Source organism: Prionailurus viverrinus, chromosome B3 (genome assembly GCF_022837055.1).
Source record: "Prionailurus viverrinus isolate Anna chromosome B3, UM_Priviv_1.0, whole genome shotgun sequence".
NCBI classification, from domain to species: Eukaryota; Metazoa; Chordata; class Mammalia; order Carnivora; family Felidae; genus Prionailurus; species Prionailurus viverrinus.
In genome coordinates this window covers 49,398,747-49,420,459 of record NC_062566.1, presented here as the reverse complement: position 1 = coordinate 49,420,459, position 21,713 = coordinate 49,398,747, and the positions used below count along the sequence as shown (strand labels likewise).

The 21,713-nt window shown below is 37.6% G+C and overlaps 1 protein-coding gene across 13 annotated transcripts in view; it reads right to left on the bottom strand.

Moving 5' to 3' along the window:
* Window positions 1–21,713, bottom strand: part of ATP8B4 (ATPase phospholipid transporting 8B4 (putative)) — a 268,475-nt gene that overhangs the window by 199,000 nt on the left and 47,762 nt on the right. For 12 of the 13 annotated variants that reach the window (XR_007152769.1, XR_007152768.1, XR_007152767.1 and 9 more), the window contains exon 3: window positions 13,817–13,875. The exons of the other annotated variant lie outside the window; for it this stretch is intronic. Coding sequence is in view for 9 of the 12 variants with exons in the window: in XM_047861372.1 (XP_047717328.1) it covers window positions 13,817–13,875 (59 nt within the window). In the remaining 3 variants the exon portion in view is untranslated. The remainder of the gene's footprint in view (window positions 1–13,816; window positions 13,876–21,713) is intronic. 13 annotated transcript variants of the gene reach the window in all.

The following is a 21,713-nucleotide window of genomic DNA, read 5'->3' as shown; positions in this document are numbered from 1 at the left end:
TATGCTTGATAATTAAATGTCTTTTCCCTCCTCACCTGTTTGCTTTTTTCAAAATCTTCAGGGCACTCCTAAGATAAAAATAGAGGATTGGTCTAGTCCTTCTGAAACCCAAATGTGTATATGAATCCTTTGGGAATTTGGTTAAAATACAGATTCTGACTCAATAGTTTGTTGGGCGGGGGGGGGGGGGGGGGGGGCGGTTCTGCACATCTAATAAGCTCCTGGTCTGAGGTCTGTGGAACACACTTCAAGAAGCAAAGTACTAAATAACCTCTCAGAATATTGATAAAGACAAATTTCTGAGATATAAGATAGGTTGCATGCATTTTTTTCAAAAGGCTATGTAAATAATTTACATTAGTACGAATCCAAAACAGTCCCATTTGTGCACTGTAGATTATGAACCTTCAGAGATACTTGATTTCACCAGCAGACCATGCAGCTGCATCATCACAGATAAATGCCTTACACCAGGACTTAGACTATAAAGACAAAGCATCCTTTTGACTGAGCTGAAGATATTCTTCTGGACTTCTCCTTCAATCCTTCAAGAAAAATACATTGAATGAAAAAAAAATCATTGGGGAAAAAATGGAGCTTTTTCACACACTTTCCTTTTTTTTTTAATATGAAATTTATTGTCAAATTGGTTTCCATACAACACCCAGTGCTCATCCCAACAGGTGCTCAATACTCATTACGCAATACCCATTACTCACCCTCCCCTCCCTACCCCCCCACCCCCCCACCCCCGCATCAACCCTCAGTTTATTCTCAGTTTTTAAGAATCTCTTATGGTTTGGCTCCCTCCCTCTCTTTTTTTTTTCCTTCCCCTCCCCCATGGTCTTCTGTTAAGTTTCTCAGGACACACTTTCAATTTAAGCTCTTGCAAATAAAAAATCAGACCAAGCATTAAGTTGGAAAACATGGGACCGTGGAAGAAATTCCATAGGTATATGAAAGCAAAGGGGAGCATGGCAGAGTGAGGAGAAGAAATGCAGGTGCAAGAAACCCTTTTTTTTTTTTTTAATGCTGAAGTGCAAAATACTGATCATTTGCACAGACAACAGCATATAGGCTTTTATGGCTTCAGGAAATTATCTGTAATTATTTGTTCATAAGACAAATTCAGAATTATTCCCTATGTTAAAATATTTGAAGTATTGATTTTAAGTAATCATATATGTATATATATAGTAAGGACAGTTAATTATGATATATATATATGTCATATATAGACATATATACACGTCATATATATGTATATATATGACGTGTATATATACTTGAAGTATTCTAAGTACACTTAAAATCAATATTTCATTTATTATATATTATATATATAATTCACATTTGAATTAAACAAAAAATCAACTACCTTTCATACTCAAAAAAATTTAATTTCAATATACCCCAGGAGTACTTTTGAATGACTTGATCATTTTCTTCAGTCAGTTTAGGCTGAGATGGGCTTAAAGGTGACTGACACTTGACTTTTTGAGTGGCCAAATGGTTCCCCAAATCTAGACAGGGTCTGGAGTGCAATGCAAATTAGTAGGTTTCCAAATCAAGTCAGACCATTTTTACATAAATGCAACATTGTATTTTACCATTCTTTTGTAATTTTTTTAAAAAGACATTATTAACAATATGAATTTGAAGAAAATATTCATCTCTTAGAAAATTGTCTTCCTTACCCAGATTTAGTAAAAATGCTAATTGTAAGTCTAACACCACGTATTTTCATACTTAGTATTACAATGCCTTATACTGTTATTTCATTTGTGTATATAAAATCCCAAGGGGAGAGCAAACTCTTAAAGGACTAAGACTTATTTTATACTTTTTTAAGTCTCTAAAGTACTTAACAAAGTGACAAACACCTACTAATTACTCAATACAAGGCTGATAAGCCCAACTGGAAAAAATACAAAATGATACAGTAATTCCCAGTACAAAACCTAGAGAACTACTTTTGCAAAATAAGATAGGCACTAGCATAGACACTTTTCACATTTTTAGCACAACATCTTCAAACAGTTTATTAACTTTCCCATATCAGAGAGCAAAGGAGAAGGAAAAAAAATCCAATATTTCTTTAGCTTATTTTCTCACCTAGAAATGTCTGAACAATGCTGTCTCTGCAAAACATTATGAAGTTCAGCCCATTTGTGCTTCTAACCTCAAAAATGTCTTGCCTAGAACAATGGCGTTTTTGTGGCATTTGGTCTACAAGAGTATTTAAAATATCACAACATGGAACTAAGTGGTTTGCAAGAATCATAGAAACATGACTTGGAAAGGAATCTTTAAAGTTCAATTATTTATTCCATCCTTCTGCTTCCATATAGAAGCCATTTAAGCCAGCACTGTAACAGCTTTAAAAAAAAAAAGTTTTCTGCTTATTAAGATAGAAAGCAATAATCTGCCTAGAAATTAGGTTGGTGGTAAGGACAGTGAATTATAGAAACTGGAAACTCGTTAAGTCAGCAATTCATAATGATTAATGGTCCAATGGCAACTACAGGGAAGTGTCCAGTGATAAGGTACATGGTTCTGTCTCAAATGTGTTATACTCAATATTTTTATTACTTACTTATAACAGTGATTCTCAATCCTGTTGTGTCATTAGAATTACCTGGAAAGCTTAAAAATATATACTAATGCTTGGACTCTACTTCCAGAGCTCCTGATTCAATTGGCCCATTCAATTAGACATCAGTGAAGATGTAGAAGACATGCTCCTAAGTCTGCATATGACACAATAATGAAAGGAATAGTTTATGACAGAGGAAATCCTATCTGTTGTGTGCCAAATTCTATGACAAGCAAGATAAAGAGAGAAATGTGACAGTCTTTGTCATTAATGATGAAAATGAGATTAGTATGAGATTAAGATAAGCTAATCATCACCAAAAAACCAGTGCAATCTTAGATTGCATTAATAATTCTTCTCCTACTTTGAGCTACTCAAATAACTTCTAGAATATGGTGTTTGACTTTGGAACAACCCACTTTAAGGGATTATAGAAATGCTTAAGATCTTTGGGAGAAAAAAAAGAGGAAACTGCAGATGACTGTCCTGGAGATAAGTCTACTCAATGAACCCAGGTTTAGAATTTTAAAAACATTATCAGGTTTGTCATGTGAACCAGAAGACATGTTGGCTCTGTTTTGGCCTCAGAAGATAAACCAATAGATAATAAAGCAAGAGAAAATCAATTTGGCTCAAGTGAAGGAAAAACTGTTTAATGATCAAAACTATCCAAAAACAGAGCACCAGAGAAGTTCCAAATTCAGTCATTAAATACAAAGGTTGAAAATGTGTTATAGACAGAGTGACAGTCCCAGTTTATGCCCACTGTCTTGGCAAAATAACTAATAGGATCCCCTTTCATTCTCACAAGTGCCCTAGTTTGGAACAGAAATTACCTATTCTCCCTAGTTTTGGAGCATTATCAGAATAATTAAAGAAAAATTAAGCCAGGTGGGCCCCCCACACTCCACACCCTTCCCCACTGAAGAGAGGTGGTGAGTTCCCCTCTTGTAGAGTGATATAAAGACTAGATATGCAGTCAGTGAGAATTCTGGAGAGAGAAGTGAATGGGAAAACTTTAAAGGATAACTCCACAATTGAGACTCTCTAATGCACTTAAGCTAACTTCCTTACAGTACCTGAAAAGTGAGTCATGTTTTATCATTTGTACAAAACAACTTTTCTTCCCTGGATGTCACCATCCTCAACCTATCCAAAATGCACCTGGATAGCCGCAGCCATAATGACATGACCTTGTTTCACAGCAAGCTGGACAACCCAGGAGCATGAATGAAACCCAGAACACTTAGGGCTTCTAGAGAAGTCAAGACAGGTATACCAACAGCCAGAGGTTTATACCACTGATCTGTATATAGGAATCTGATTGCTGTCCTCTGCTCAATTCCTTAAAGAACAGGCTTTCTCTAGTCAAGCCAGAACATTCTTACAAAGATGCACACACATAGTTACAACTAAAACCTTACTTACATGCACACACTCATGCAACACACATACATTTACACACATACATATATAGCTCCTAACTAACTCCTAGCATCATATTTAATATATTTTCAAGTCTGACATTCATGCTTAAATAGCTTACCTTTGTAAGAAACTGCAGAAAAAGCCAGATTCAAAATACAACAGTAATCTGACCACTGGTTTCATAATTGTGGACATGAATTTGAAACATTAACACAAATGATTAATTTTCCAACTATAAAATGTAAAATATGGTAATTGCCATCTTTTCATAGTATGATTCACAGACCAAACTATTTGGTCCAGTAAAGAAAACTACAAAACAAGATAAAAATCACTTTGAAACCGTTAGCGTTGGTGGTTTTTCCGTTAACTTCTCAACTGTTACTACTCTTGCCAAATTTTATCCACATGATTGATTTATGGATTACTTTCATAAACCGTTTGCCAACAAAGGAAACTGCATTTGTGTTGCTCACTCCACACAGGAAGTTACTTCTCTTCCTGCTCCATCTTTTCATTTCTTTGCCTGGCAATAGCGAGGCAATAATGGAGCTCTAAGATTCTAACACCAAAATTAGCTTATTTTAATTCTTCTAACTGCAATTACACATTGCTTGGAACCTTTTCAATTTCATGTCACTGCAATGAAGAAATTAAAATTTTAAAAAAAAATCTGTGTGGCTTTCCTTGAAGTTTACTTCACACACAGATGAAACGGAACAAGTTTATGAAGACACTAAAATTATCTCAAACATGCAACAGGTACGTAACAAACACTTCAGAGTTGTAGAGTTTAACTGGATTCTTTAACTACCTTAATGCGCCATTTTAGAACATTAAGAAATATGAATTCAGAGTGTAAAACAAAAGATTAAAACAGACCAACAAATAAGAGAAACAAGGAATCAGACAAATGCTTAGCCAAAGAATAAGACTATTTAAATAAATCAGATGTCAAAGAGATAAAATGTTTCTACTTTTAAACTCTTAAATCCAGAAAGAAAATGAAGTAAAGCCCAAAAATTACCTTTTCTCCTCCACGTAAATTATTTATAAAGGAAACACTTCTGTCATATAGAACATAGAATAATTTACACGTATTAACAGCACACAAAATAGAAGACATTTGCAATGTTTGCTAAAAAGCCACTGTTGCTATGGGAATGCCCTAATACAAAACACAACAACCAACAACCAGAAACCCATAACAAATGCAAGTTACTGGCACTTTCCACAACTAATTCCAACTTGTCACACTGCTTGTCATCATCTGTACTCTTTGGTTGGTGCATAAATTGCTCTGATAATCAGGCCTATTGGTGGCGATCTACAACATACTGGTGCTGCTGCTATGCTGCTCATGAAGAAAAGAAAGAGAAACCCAAATTTCTCATCAGGCTGAAGATTAAAGCAGGACTCAGATGTGTCTCAACATATTGATATTATAAGAGTCTCCCCTCTCCCTAAAAAAATATTTAGAGTTTTACCTTCCCATGCATTTGGATAGCCAAAATATGTGAGGTTGATTCAAAAATGTACTTAATTTCACTAAGCCTGAAAGCTTATATACAATTTCCTTCCTTTTTGTTGCAAGTTCTTAATGGTGGGCTATACCATGCTCCCTACTTTTGCATTTTTTTCCTGCCTCTGACTCTCAAATATTATCTTTAAAAAAATAATAATAAAGGTATTTTCTTCAGGTCCTCCAATTGCTCCCTTCTGATTTAAAGATGTTTTTCTTACCATATGGAGGTTCCTCAAAAAATTAATTAAAAACAGAAATGCCATATGACCCAATAATTTCACTACTAGGTATTTACCCAAAGAATATGAAAATACAAATTCAAAAATCTGTATGTGCCCCTATGTTTACTGCAGCATTATTTACAATAGCTAAGGTATGGAAGCAGCCTGTTTATGGACACACAGATAAGGAAGATATGATATATATACAATTGAATATCACACAGCCATAAAAAGGATCTTGCCATTTACAACATGGAGGGACCTAGAAGGTATCATGCTAAGTAAGTTCAACTGAGAAAGACAAATACCATATGATCTCACTCATATACGTAATCTAAAAAACAAAACAAATGAAATAAATGAACAAACCCAAAGCAGAATTAGACCTATGGAGAACAAAGTGATGGTTGCAGGGGAGGTAGGGGGAAGATGGGCAAAATGGATGAAGGGGAGTGAAGTACAGGCTTCCAGTTATGGAATGATTAAGTCACAGGAATAAAAGGTACAGCACAGGGAATATAGTCAGTAGTACTGTGATGAACACTGTATGGTGAACAGATATGTTGTGGTCAACATAGTATAGCAGATAGATCTGTCAAATCACTATGTTGTATGCCTGAAACTAATTTAACATTGTGTGGCAACTACACTCAAATTAAAGATCTTTTTAAAAATAAAATAAAGACGTTTTTCCTTAGCTCTTAACCTGATGAGCACCTAGCATTAGAATGGTTACACAACCCCACTCCCCCCTTTCCTGAGAGGCTCCTTTCCCCTGGCTTTCATCTCACTGTCCTCTCTTTGTTCTCCTCAATCTTTGCTGCTCCTACTCCTTCTTGGGCTCCCCCCTTTCCCTTTTCTAACTAAATGTGGGTTTCTCCCTCCACACCCCACAAGTCAGCCATCACTCCTCAACAAGTTCTATTTTTCTCCTAGCTCGAAGCATCTTCTTCCAACTAATATCCCTACTCTACAGTTATAAGCTCATCCAGTTACATTCTGTATCACCTGGGCATCTCCATTTGGATACCTAGTCTATTTTATCTGGAAGGCAAAGAAAATCCCTTTTCACTTTGTGACTCCTTAGCTCCTGGGAGCCTGTTACCTCATATTCAAGTTTTCTTAAATAATCTTATCTCACCTACCTGAATGATAATTTCCTATGACACACTCCTCATGCCCAATTGGGTCTAACTACAGGACTTTGCCCATTTCCCCCCCTTCTTAATGTAGGTGGTAAAACAACAAACAAACAAGGCTCATATCACTTCCCATTTCTTCTGACAAGACTTCCTCAAAAACTCACAAGCCATATCACACAATTAGGATTTAGCATTACCTTTTCCTTATTACCTGTTATCAAGTTTGTTCTCATGGGTTAGTCTTCCCTTCTTGAGTAGATCATATATGCTCAGGCAGAAAGCAGAATATATAGCCCCTGTTTTAGCAAACCCCGTAGCAGGCAACACATTCTAAGCAGATAAGGCCTTGTAGCATGCACTTTGGGGCCCACTAAAAATAGCCTGCTCGTCTTTTTCCTCATTTTTTTAAATTGAAGTATAGTTGATACACCATGTTACATTAGCTTCAGGAGTACAGCACAGTGATTTGGCAAGTCTGTACATTATGCGATGCTTACCACAGTGAAGCTCCCATCTGTCACCATACAATGCTATTACAATGCCATTGACCAAATTCCCTAGGCAATACTTTTTATCTCTATGACTTACTTATTTCATACTAGTTTCCTTGTGTATGTTTATCCCTTCAAGTTTTTTTTTAATTTGTTTTAATCTTTATTTATTTTTGAGAGAGAGACAGAGTGTGAGTCAGGAGGGGCAGAGAGGGAGACACAGAATCTGAAGCAGGCTCCAGGCTCTGAGCTGTCAGCACAGAGCCCGACGCAGGGCTCGAACTCATTAACTCTGAGATCATGACTGAGCTGAAGTCAGACACTTAACTGACTGAGCCACGCAGGTGCCCTATATCCCTTTGAGCTTTACATTCTTTTTGCACACTGCCTCAAATCTTTGAAAAGTAAATAACTCAACAAACACACATGTTTTTAGACTTAGAGTGGGCAAATTGTATATATATTGAATTTTGAATATCATTTTTATTTCTATAAAAAAGGGGACAGTGGACGTTCAATTCACCCACACACACAGGAACATGAAGTTTTACTGAGGTCTACAAAGGTCCAGTAACCTCATTCAAGCTCACATACCCAGAATAATGGTGAACCAACCACATTTTTCTACTCCACTCTCAACCACCTATTCTAAGAGAAAAGAGAAGTAGAAACATATAAAACCCTGTATAAATGGATGAAGAAATTAGAAGCTGTTTTGAAGGGAGTCTTGGTGATGTCACTGTAGTACTAACTGCTGAGTCAGCCAAATTGCCACACTCTTTGGAAAACCCCAAATGTCATTGTTCTAAGCACAAAAATCACAAGACCAACAGCAAATTCCATCCAACAACCATGATATCAACAAGACATTTTAAGATTTTAGGAATAAATCAAGATATCAGAATTGCAATTTTTGGATGCAAGACTTTCTTTATAAGCATGCAAAATGATTTGGTTACATTTTCACCAACCTATATAAGCCTGTGTACACTTCCTAAACAGGATATTTTAGCTCAAGAAAAAAAAAATCCTTTAGAAACTTCGCGTCTACATTTGTGCATAAAAGGCATTCGGATATTAAACGTGCAGCTTTACTGAAGTTTCTGAGTTTGAGGCAAGACAGTTGCATCACTCAAATGAGTTCATACCCCTTCTCAATTCTGTTAAAGTTCCAGAGAATTGAATGAGGATGGTGTATGCCTACATGGAAAAGGGAGAGAATAAGAACCAGTAGGAATACCAACGTTTTCCAACATCATTTAGTTTTAAACAAAATCAGAAAATAACCATAATTAATCTAACGCTTTTTCTGACATTTCTTGACATCAACACATATTAATACGACTACAACTGTTTTCACAACTTCTACTATTCACTTTGAACTTCTTTTAATAGGGATAATGAGTCTGGATGTTTGGCTGGCTTTACCAAGTTTTCTAACATTTTTAACATTAACATATTTTAATACAACAACTGTTTTCCTTACTTGCATTATTCTTTCCTATTATTAACCAGGAAAACTTTGAACTCCTTTCTAATGAGAATAATAATTCTAGCACTTGGCTGGCTCTCCCTAGAGTCTCCAATCCTACTTTGCTGTACACATCTTGGCAGTCCAAAATCCCTCTTGTAATTTTATGTTTTCTACCTTCCAGTTTCCACAATCTCATGTCTAATTTACCAATTAATTTCACCTAGAATCATTAACCTTGTCTTTTGTTAATGTTCTAAACCCTTTAGCTCTTAAAAGCACTTTTGATCATTTTTTAAGCCTGTGTTTTGTCCTATAATGTGGTTTGAAGCTTTAGGCTTTGTTGACAAATTAAGGTTCTCTAGGTATTGAAGTATCTTCCTTCAGCCTTCAAAGAGAAACATTTGCTCAGCCAGGCTTAGTGCTTATGGAAATCACACCATTTATCTGAGCTTTGTGTAAATTTTTCTCCTAAGTGCTCATTTACAAATGCTAAGAGTAAGATTTAAGGTCATTCTTAGACTCACATTTGTAAAATTTTGTATCTCCTTTATCTGTATTTGTCCCCAGAGTATAAATATTTTACAAATAGGTATATGAGGGAAGGAGAGAGGATTTGGAAGATTTTGTCCTTTTGTTGGTGCTGTTTGTTTTTCAGGTTGGTCAGAAGAGCAGTATGGTATCATGGGAAAAACAGGCTTTGGAATCTGGCCAATCTGAATTAGAATTCCAGCTGTGCCACCTATTAGCTCTGGAAATGGAGATCCACTTCATCTGGCTGGGTTTTGTGGATGATCAGCAATGTACAAAGCCCCTGGACACCAAGCTATAAGAATGGGAGCCACTACCTAGCTGTGCAACCTTGAGCAAGTCACTTGAGTGAGATCTCCATGCCTCAATGTTTTTACGTACAAAAGTGAGGTGATAAAAGATAATAAATATGCTCTTATTCATTGAACTGTGGCTAAGATCAGTAAGTTTAGTATAGTAGAGTGCTTAGAGCTACACTTTTCACATGGTAAGCACTATGTGTGTGTGAGCTATTACTATTGTCACTATCTTTATTGCTATTACTATCACAGTTGGTCATGCATCTACCTGTCAATATCCATGCTGAGAGTGTCAGGAAAATTTCCTTAAGTCGCCAAATGCTTTGCACAGAATAGGTAATCAATAAATATCTCATTGAATTATTATCATTTACACAGAGCTTATTTGGTGGGACAGGGTGGGGGTCTCTACCACCACAATCTTTATACTGTAGTCTTCTTGCTGTTGCTGCATTTGTTTCTCTACTACTGCATCAGCAGCAACTTCTATACCTTTAGTATCACAGATTTGCTAATTTGGGGGGTGATACTTGCTACCAAAGGTTTACGACTTTAGCCCATTTTTCAGTATCTTCCTAACATTGTTATTATCGGTATCTTACTTTATTTAATGCTTATAGGAAATCTGTAATTTATTGTGAATACTTGCCCACCACCAAGTTAGATTTGAGACAAAATCCATATAAAATATTTAGTGCAGGTCCTGGTACATGGCAACTGTGAGATATGTATGTATGTATACATGTATGCTAGTCTTACTATTGTCAAATATTTTATATAAATTATCTAATTAAATCTTTAATAAATAATCCTATGAGGGGCACCTGGGTGGCTCAGTGGATTGAGCATCCTAGTCTTGATTTCAGCTCAGGTCATGATCCCAGGGTCATGGGATGGAGCCCTATATCTGGCTGCACACTGAGCATGGTACCTGTTTAAGATTCTCTCTTTCTCTCTCCCCTCTCTGCCCCTCTCCCATGCTTGCACTCTAATTAAAAACAATAGTCTTATGAGGAAAATTCCTTATTTCACATATGAAATAACTGATGTTTAGAGAAATAAACAAATTGAGATCACAAGTTAGCAAATGAGAGAAAGCATTCAAACCATGGCCTATCTTATCCTAAAAACACTCTTTACACTACATTTGGGTGGGACTTACCAGTTCTCCCTTTTTCTTTTTCAGAAATAGTTTCAATTTATTCCCATCTCCTTTTCAGCCTTTAAGTAGGAATACTGCTTTTCCAATTATAAGCATTCTCCTCCCTAAGATCTACAGAGGTCTCTTCAAATCCTTTTCCATTTGGGGCAATATCCTTCAAAGTGAGGTTGAGCAAAAAGCCCCAGGCTTTCATCGTTCTTACAAACATATTCCATATAGTAAGTAGTTTAAAAGCCTTAATATCAGGCTGAATCTGTGTGAATCTGAATATCAGGCTGAATCAGATTCAGATCCCATCTCTACACAGACTAGCTCATAGGGTCATTGTGTGTTACTCTACTTCAATCCTTACATTAACTGAAATAAGTACTTGTATCATCCCCAATTTGTACCTGAATAGATGGGCTGAGAATGGTCCCACAGTTCACTGTATGGTCAGCCATCCTGTTCAGAGTTCCCAAATCAAGCTGTGTACAGTGGGGACCCACGCCCATTTTAGGTGGGCCTGCCTCATCCTCTCTGAGCCACAGTAGTGATTGATAGACTAGGGATACCTGTGCTCATCTCTCCTCTGCAGCTTCCCTCTCTCAACTCTTGTCCTTCTTGGTTTCTCCAGCTCCTAATGAGTTTTGTTCTTTCCTTGGAAGGTTTTAACTCAGAGACTGAGCTGCCCTATTTGATATGCTACAGTCATAGAATATTGTTCTACTGTTTTGTTGTTGTTAGGAAGCCCAAGAGAACACAGAGCTGTAGTCACACATCTAGGTGCTTTTGTTCATTATCATGTAAGCTCAAGAGAAAACCATCTCTGTGTCATTAGTGTGATATTACTCTTAAAAGATGTGAAACAATCATGGCAAAAATTGTTAACATCTATTTAATCTGGGTAGTGGGCACACAGGTGTCATTGTTTCCTATACTGTTCCATAAGTTTGAAATATTTCATAAATTAAGTAAAAATAACTGTAAGTAGAAAAAACTATCATCTCACAAAAGGCAAATAAAATATGGCTTTCCTAATAGAGTTACTACTCACAGAATGAAAATACTTGCTACACACTGGAAAACAAGTAAATACTGAACTGCATAATTACTTCACAGTGGATTACTTATTACTGTTTTCCCCAAGGGTTTTGGTTTTTTTTTTTTTTCTTGAGACAGAGACAGAGAGAGAGATAGAGAGGACAAGCAGAAGAGGGGTAGGGAGAGGGAGACAGAGAATCTGAAGCCAGCTCCAGGCTCTGAGCTATCAGCACAGAGCCCGACATGGGGCTCAAACTCATGAACCACAAGACCATGACCTGAGCCAAAGTCAGAGCTTAACCAACTGAGCCACCCAGGTGTGTCCACAAGGTCTTAAAATATACATATGTCTACTCTTCTGATTTGAGGTTTGATGGTTAAGGCTTTCAGGAGTCATCCTCTACAGTTAAAGGACTAGCTATACAATGGATGTAAAGGTATGGAGCCAAGTTTGGTGATGACCAGAGGTGCCATATAACTAGACGTCAAGAAGCCAGAGAGAGTGACATAAATCACCAATAGGAGGGAAAGTGGATGATGGGCAGTGAGGAGGGCACGTGTTGGGATGAGCACTGGGTGTTGTATGGAAACCAATTTGACAATAAATTTCGTATTAAAAAATAATAATAATAAATAAATAAATAAATAAACATTAAAAAAAATTTTTTTAAATCACTAATAGGAATTAAAGCCTCATTCTCTCAGGCTAAGCAACATGTTCATCAGCCTCCTGAGAAGAATTCCTTCTCTCAAAGGCAGACTTCTGTTAACCAAACTTACAAGACTGATGAATAAAATCAGGGTGCAAATATATTATTTTACAATGAGAACTCTGTCATAGAGCCAGTGTACTGATTCCGTGTAGAACAACTGCCACTGAACAACAAAATATAATTACACGATTCGCACAGCATGAGAAAAGTGGCGTTGTTAGCTACCTTTGTTGAATATTTAATAGTACCAAGCTTAGCCCAACGCATCCATCTCCATATATGGGAAAAACCTACCAATAAGAACAAAATGCTAAAAATTATCCATTGTGCAAAACTCTGTCTTCTGGCTAGTGCCTAAATAAGCAATGCCAAATATCACCCTGCCTTCATAGTTATCAAAACCCTCTTTGAATTGAGACCTTCCTTCATGAAAGGTGTTGCTGCACTCAATCTTATAGGCCAAATGTCACCTACAAAATCACTTCTACCAATTATCTTTCTTAGAGCTTATAAAAGACTCCATGTAACAACTTAGGTTGAATCATAGATAGATGAGAAGATCTTTATGAGGTCCTATCTTGTAATGCATGAAGTTGTTCATCAATGTATCCAAAGTTCCTAGAGCAGTGCTAGTGACTTAACAGACAATAAATATTTCTAACATAAGTGAAAAAAATCCTCTTGAAAAACATTTTTTTCAAGTAGTTCAGTACAAGCTTAAAGCCTGCACATTTTAACTAATCATTTCCACTTCTCGTTTGATAAACACACTCATTCCAGACTTCAGAACTTTGTCCTACACATACTTTTCCACATTGAGCCTGAGCTAGAGAAAATCCCCCAAAAGCCATTCATCACCCATCAGCCAATACCATCACTTCTATCACTATTACCACAGAGGCCTATTTATTCTAGTGGCCCTATGTATTCTTGTGGCCAAATAGACACCAAAATTAACTATCAATTCATGAGAAAGAAATTTTGTCTTCTTCCTATACCAAAGAACATACCAACCACTCTTACGGCATGACAAAAATAAGTGTATAAACATTACTAAAACCTGTATTCATGGAAACATATAGCACCTTGAAACTAAAATGGGCCAAAACAAAGAAAGTTTTTGGTGAAGTCGTAAAGTTCGAGAAGGCATAAATCCAACTCTCCTTAAGGTAAAACTCATCCCAGCATGCATGTGCCATGTATGTTTTACTCACTGCGTACTGGAACTTTTCATTATGTTCACGGTCATTGGCTTTCACTATCCGTTCTACTTCTAAAGAGAAGGAGAAATCAGGTATGAAATCAAATTTTTGACCCAAAGAAACATATAACTCATTAAACTAACATCACTTAGGTTACTTTGATTGTAGTCAAGGTTGCAAGAATTCTTTCCTTTGAAATTTGAAGGGCATTGGTTTTTTCCAGCCTAAATGTTGGAACATGTGTTGGAAAGTCCCAAAATGGAAAGCTGAAATTTGTCTCATTGTAATTCTGATGCCAGCCATAAAACAAAACATTATGTGTCTCCAATTTCTACATCCCTTTAGCTCCACAAAGACCCTTTCTCCTAACTCCGAGTAGTTCCTAAAGGAGAATGCTGTTGAAAGTCAAATGCCACACTGAGATTTTTTTTTTCTTTTTTTTTTGCTACCAAGTCACAAAATACTGTATAGCCAAACAAAACCATACTGAAGTGGCCATGGAGGTCACTGACCTTCTGGTCACTGAGCAAAAATGATTTTTTTTTTTTTTTGAGAGAAAGAGAGTGCATGATCAGGGGAGAGAGAGAGAGAATCCCAAACAGGCTCCATGTTGTGAGCACAGAGCCCAACGCAGGGCTCAGACCCACGAACCATGAGAGTTGGGTGCTTAACTGACTGAACCACCCAGGCATATTCAGAGGAACTGCACATCATCAGGAGACTGAGACTTGCCCTTTGCTGGAAGTAGCCAAAATATCTTCTGGGAAAAAAATGCAAACACCAGTGCAAATAAAAAAATAAAATAAAACGACAAACTCAAAGATTATGATGGTGCAGAAATTAAAATTTGCACTGGCAAAGGAAAAACAGTGCCCCCGAAACACCAGTAGAGCATGTTTTTGTAGTAAAAGTAGCAAGTTCTTGCTCCATTTTACTTAATTCAGAGTTGACAAAAGGGTGATGATGGACTAATGAAAGCTATGGAATGGAGACCAGCAAAATGAACACCAGATGTCAATGCAGAACATTCAAGATAAGTGACTTCACCATTTCCCCTGGGACCCTCTTAATCCCACAGCTCTCCACCTGGGTAAGTGACAGGTGGTAAAAACTACAGGGATAGTAATAAGAGTCTGAGTTTGGAGAAGGTACTTAACCACAGAGATAAAGGAGACTGGAGGGTGGAAAGTAACTTAGAGGCATATATTAGGGATGGGGGAAGGAAGAGCAAGGGGAAAGCAAAGAGAGGAAGAGCTGAACGTAGAATTAAGGTGACAAAGATGAGGGAAATGAAGAGAAGCGGGGAGGAAGAAAGGAACCTATTTTATCACCACTACCCTCCCTAGGCCAGGTACCACGATTTTTAAGAACTGACAACTTTTTCCCCAAAGTCCAAGAGGAATCTGTCTCTACAGCCCCATTGTCTCAAGTCTCAAAATATGATGCTACGTTTATATCTGAAGACTGCTTCTGACAACTGACACCCTGTCTTTGGTTATGGTTGATTCTCTACCTTTTGTGAAAGGTCTGTTTGACATCCACCTACATGGCTTTCTTCTTACCTATGTAATTAAGTCAGTTCCCTGTGACTATTCCTGTTTTCAAGGCTAGCTCACCTAGTTTCTGATAATAACAATATTGGACTGATGTCCACAGCTGATGACACCTGAGTGGGCTTGTCCCTAACATATGTAACTCTGAAATCCTGAATTCACCAGGAGGCAACCTCTTAACCAATCATCCCCTGCAGGAAACATTTCAAACCCTGGCTATCAAAGCATCATCCTATCCTTCTTATTGCTTCCCTATCAAAGCCCAAAATGGTATTTTGGAGGGTGAGGGGACTTAAAGCTTAAAAAGCTAGATGATTTGTTTAAACATCCCTACCTTCACCCAGGCATGGTAAAACTGCTGACAGGAAAACAATGGATGTTATTAGGAGGATGAAAGTTAACCTGGCCCACCTGGCATCCTGCTTGTAAGTTAAATATTAACTTTAGCTGTAAGTCAAAAATTAGATATGCTAATTTGTACATTAATTGCCTTTAGTTGACCTCACACACATTCAGATGGTCATCATTTTTAAATTTCACACTATAAGGAGCACATCCAGGGATAGAATTCTATAGTTATGCACCTAATCTTAGTCACTCCAAACACCAGAATCTTGACTCCTGTCCAGTGTCTCCCTGTAACCACGCTCCCCAAGGACTGAGAATAGCCCTTTCCCCAAGGGGCCAGAAGAGTAATTTCTGGGCTAGGAAAGTTTGAATGTTCTTCTCCGTGTCCACGAGAACTTGGACTTGCTCTTGCTCTTGCTCTTGTCCCGTGAGATTTTGTTAGAGCCAGGAAGTCTTCTTTTGGCTTCTAAATCATTATTATTAAATCTTTATTTTTGGTTCTATACTTCTACTAAGTACTATCTTTCTGAACTGAGTCTTTATGAATAAACTCTGGCATCCTATTTTCCATCCCTTCACTAAACTCTACAAAATCCCGACTTTGGTTCTACATCCCTACAGCTTTGTGCCTTTAACCTAACTCTGCTAGGCCAAGAACTGACATTCTTTCATGTGCTATGACCATGGGTGAGGGGATGTAAACCTCTTTTGGCAATATGTCACATCATGTAAGAAGAGGAAGCTGAAAATTAATACTCAATAAACAACTCCCAATCATTGTTCAGAGGTTCAATGACTTAATGCCCAATATTCCATAGGCATTTCAGGAACCTTCCAGCTGTGAGAATACTGAAAGAAAAGTACCCACTAGGAGATGAATGATTTACTAGGATAAGCTCACTGCTACGTAACCATTATCACTGAACTTTTGTGGTTCCAAAAAAGTGTAAAGTGATACAGAAGGATGTATAAAATATAGTGAGCCAGCATATGTTAAACTGTAGTTCAAAGAGCTTCCAGGTAAAGATCGCAAACTAAATATGTCCTTCTACCACTCTTCCCACTCAGGCCTCACTGAAATAGCAGCAATAGGTCTTCTTTTTTTTCTTTTTTGAAGAATAAAAATGTAACAGTTTTGGAAAACAAGTGGAGGCTAGAAGGGGTTCAAAATTTTAAAAATTCCCAGTGAAGCCCCAGAGAAGTTCCAAATTCAGTCAATAAATACAAAGGTCAAAAACGTGTTATACATAGGGTGACAGTCCCAGTTTATGCCCATTGTCTTGGCAAAGTAACTAATAGGATCACCTTTCACTCTCAAAAGTGTACTGGTTTGGAAGATAAATTATCTGTTCAGTCTAGTTTTTGAGCATCACCAGAACATTAAAGAAAAATTGAGCTAGGTGGGCCCCTCACTCACACCCTCCAACTTTGCCCACTAACGAGAGTAGGCAACATGCCTGGGAAGGAAATCAAGAGTGGGTGTTCAGACCTAAGAGAAGCAGCTCTGAACCTCCACATCAGCTACAGGAGACTCAGGTCCTAGTAAACCCTGCCTTACAAAGGCAGCTGTGGGATTTGCCAGACTATGGACTGAATGCCTGTGACCCCAGAAAATTCACATGTTGAAACATTCCTAATGTGATGGTATTTGAGGGCCTTTGGGAGGTGGTTAGATTATGAGGGTAGAGCCCTCATGAATGGGATTAGTGATCTTATAAATGAGGCCCCAGAGAGTCCCTTGCCCCTTGCATCCTATGAGGACATGGCAAGAACACAGCCATCTGTGAACCAGGAAGCAGGCTCTCACCAGACACCAAAACTACGGGCACCTTGATCTTGGACTTCGCAAGCCTCCAGACCATGATAAATAAATTTCTGTTGTTTGTAAACAACCCAGTCTATGGTATTCTACTATCGTAGCCAGAACAAACTGAGACATGCAGAAAAACCTCCCTATGAGCTGGCTACATCACCAACCCTCCAATTTATTTTTTTTTTTTTTTTTTAAATTTTTTTTTCAACGTTTATTTATTTTTGGGACAGAGAGAGACAGAGCATGAACGGGGGAGGGGCAGAGAGAGAGGGAGACACAGAATCAGAAACAGGCTCCAGGCTCTGAGCCATCAGCCCAGAGCCCGACGCGGGGCTCGAACTCACGGACCGCGAGATCGTGACCTGGCTGAAGTCGGACGCTTAACCGACTGCGCCACCCAGGCGCCCCACCAACCCTCCAATTTAGAGAAGAGGGCTGGCAGGGGGAAAGGGTTTTACAACTGCCCTCATGTATCTAGTTAGTCCTTCATTTGGAAACACAAACCAGCAACCGTAAGTCACCAAACATCTGAGAAAAAATCAATAGCACAAAAGGGAAGGATGCAAGAGGAAGAGATAATGCTAAAAACAGGTGGGGAAAATGTTTTTTATGCTAATTAGTAGCTTGAAAATATTCAAGAAGACATAGCACCCATGAAGCAAAAACAAGCTGATAGGTATAAAGATAGCAGAAAATAAGAAAGAGTTCCTGGAAATTAAAAATTATTTAATGGGAAACTGTATAGTAGGATAGACAGAATGAAAAATAAATTGAAGAAAACTCTTCAAATATATAGTAAAATGACAAAGAGGAGGAAGATGTGCAAAGAACACTTAGGAGAAGAGAACATAAACAATGGATAAGTAGAAATAATCAACTAAGCAGAAGAAAATTTCCCTGCACCAGTCTAAGATATAACTCTTCAAAGAGGATGAATGAAAATGGAGGGACAGATATGCAAAAAATTTTAAGCTCCAAAGACAAATAGAAAATATTTTAAAATTTCAGAAGAGGAAAAAAAATGGCTAGCCCTTATAGACACAAGAATCAGACTAACATGAAATTTCTCATCAATAACAAGGATGATAGAAGACATTAGAGTGATGCCTTCTAGCTTTAAGGAAAAATATGTTTGAGCTTTGAATTCTACACCCAGCCAAATAATCAAGTGTGAAGGGGCAGTAAGAACACTTTCTGACATCCAAGTGTTCATGTACAAACACATCTCCAAAATAACTCAACAATGTACAAAAGGAAAATAGTTCAAGTATTAAAAATAAAGTCATGTGAGAGAAGATATAGAAGCAAGGATGATAATCAACTATAGTGAAGAAGGAAAATAAAACTACCTGACATGATCACCCACATACCTGTTCTAAGTGGGCCACAAATTCTACAGAAAAAGGAAAAGCTGGTCTATTTCCATTTATTTCACTGCCTATATGGTAAAAATAAACCAGTTATTCAGGAAAAGTACAATTATATATTAGTTCTTGGCTCGAACAATAATATCTCTAACAAATCTTCATAAAGAAGTCATTGTTTGATACAAAGAACATAAAATGAGTTTTTTAGAGCTGTATTTTGTAACAATTGCAGGCATGTCCTTCCAAACACAATTCAGAGGGCCAAATACTAGGGTCTCTGTACTCAGCCTCTACTGAGCTGATCAAATTCAGGAATGTATTTTAGGATATTTATATGAATACATAAACTACATGTCTCTCCAGAAATCATCCTAAACATATTTCTCTCCACTGCACTTAGCTACATGCTAAATGACTATGAGTTTCAGACTGAAATTCTTGAAAAATACCTGAAGAACTACTGTGCTGTTACTAGACAGATTCTTAAGACCCAAAATCAAGCTGGTAAAAGTGTAGCATCCTTTTGTGACAGCTGAGGAGCCTAACAAAGACGTTTGCCTAGATAGGAAGCTATCCTTCATCATTTCAGCAAGCAAAAAGAAAAGCCATTAGCAAAGGCAGAATTATCTTAGACACCTGTTTTGAATCTGCTTCAGAATACAGAAACATAGGTATAGAAAAAAAAAAAGGTAATTAAACCTGTGAAGTCCTACTTCATATAAGATAATGGAAATAGCCTTCACTCTCCAAAACTCATAAAGGCCAGTATAATCTGATGCCTGTCTCATTCAAATAAAGAATCAATGAAGCAGTCATAGAATGCTTATCTTTGAGCCATTGCTTCCTGTTACCTTATCCAAGAGAACTAAATAAGGATACAGCATTTACTTTGTGAAGTGGTCATTTATAAATCAGTTAAATGTTAGGAAACATTTACCAAAAATGTTTTACCAATTACCTCAATTTCAAAATAATTGCCCTGCAGCCTACCCCATGCCTCCCTGAAATAATTATCTGTTTGGGCAGATTATAGGTTTCAGATAGTAAAACTATACCCACTTATGTATGTGCATAGGCTTGTCTTTCCATTTGGAAGAAAAAGATGCACCAGTTATCTGATCACTAAAACACAAGCTTAAAAGATGAGAAGGACATAACCCTGCTGGAAATTTTTAACCCCGCTGGAAATTGTTCTTTGTCACCAAGACTGTGGGGACGCATAAAAATGAGTTTCCTCACAGTGCCTTGGATCTTTAAGCCAGAGGCCTGAGATCTTCTACCAACTATGTGTGTGAGCATGTTTTAAGTCATGACTTCTCCTTATCTGTGGTTCCTCAGAAAAATAATGCCACTTTGTGTTGCTTTCTTTCTAAAAAAAAAAAAAAAAAGGTGAATAGGTGAGAAAAAGAAATCATCCAAGCTTGATGCACATACATAAGCTTGGCTAGTCAGTGTTAAAGTTGCTTGTATTATTATTTCTTAAGAGGATCTGAAGTAACGCCCAGATATTCTTAATGAAAACTGGCAAATGCCTGTTGATTCTTCCCCAGGTTGTTGGAGGCAACACCCAACTCCTAATCTAGCTCTTTTCCCTCATATTCTATTAAGTTATAAAGGATTCAACTTCTGGGGTGCCTGGGTGGCTCAGTCAGTTAAGTGTCTGACTTTGGCTCAGGTCATGATCTCACAGCTTGTGGGTTCGAGCCCCACATCAGACTGTGCTGACAGCTCAGACCTGAAGCCTGCTTCAGATTCTGTGTCTCCCTCTCTCTGCCCTTCCCCACTCATGCTCTCTCTCTCCTTCAAAAATAAGTAAACATTAAAAAAACACACACAAAAAAACCAGAGAGATTCAACTTCCACTTCTAGCAGGCAGGAGAAGACATTCATTTAAGCCTTTTTCTCCCCCTTAGTTTGTCTGTGAACAATGCCTAACATATTAGTATTTAAGACTAGTTAGTGAAAGCAGTAGCTCTGTTAAAAGACCAAGAGTAAGGGGGAATATTTAGAATGCTTCCATTTGACCCATAAGCGATCACAGCAACTACAAATTCCTAATTAGTGAACACAATGGTCTTTCTTCAATTAACTCCAGAGCATTTTGTCCTTCACCAAATGTGGTTTGGGAGACAATCTTCAGGCAATTGGCTTTAGATCCCCAAAAATATGAAATGATGAAGCACCACAAAAAAATTGGGGTCTCTGTACAAAACCCTGATGACAGGAACTGATACTTTCTCAACAAGGTTGGTCCCAATCCAAAAGCTGAAGAATGTCTCCAAACATGGAGTGTCGTTTGGGGCTTGGGGTTGTTGGTTTTTTGGGTTGGGCCAGAAGTCTCAGAAAAATGCCCTCAAGCTAAATCAATAACTTAAGCTTTTCCTTTCTGCATTTTCTTTCATTCTTCACAATCTGGTCTGTGTGGTTGGGAGCCAAAGCAATTCATTAAAGACATGAGGAAAGAACAATAAGTGGGGAGAGCATTAAAGAAAAGAGTTCCCCACCCTCCAAGATTTCCTGATTTGACTCCAAAAGCACATTCTGATACAATTGAAAAATATGTGCCCTAAATTGGGGTTTCCTATTGAAACCCAGTGGTGACCTGCGGCTGCTGGGACTTATTGACATTTGAACAGCAAACTGAAGAGAATTGAGGCAAAAAAAAGAAAAATCTTCCCACAATTTTTTTTTTTATTCTTGTCCTCACAAAAGAGCTTGGAAACAGAGTTAGGGGATTCAAACAAATACTAAAAGGCCTTGGGTTTGTTTTCCTCTTGGCTGAGCCAACTTGCTCATCAGGTCCAGATATTTGGAAAATTTGATTTATT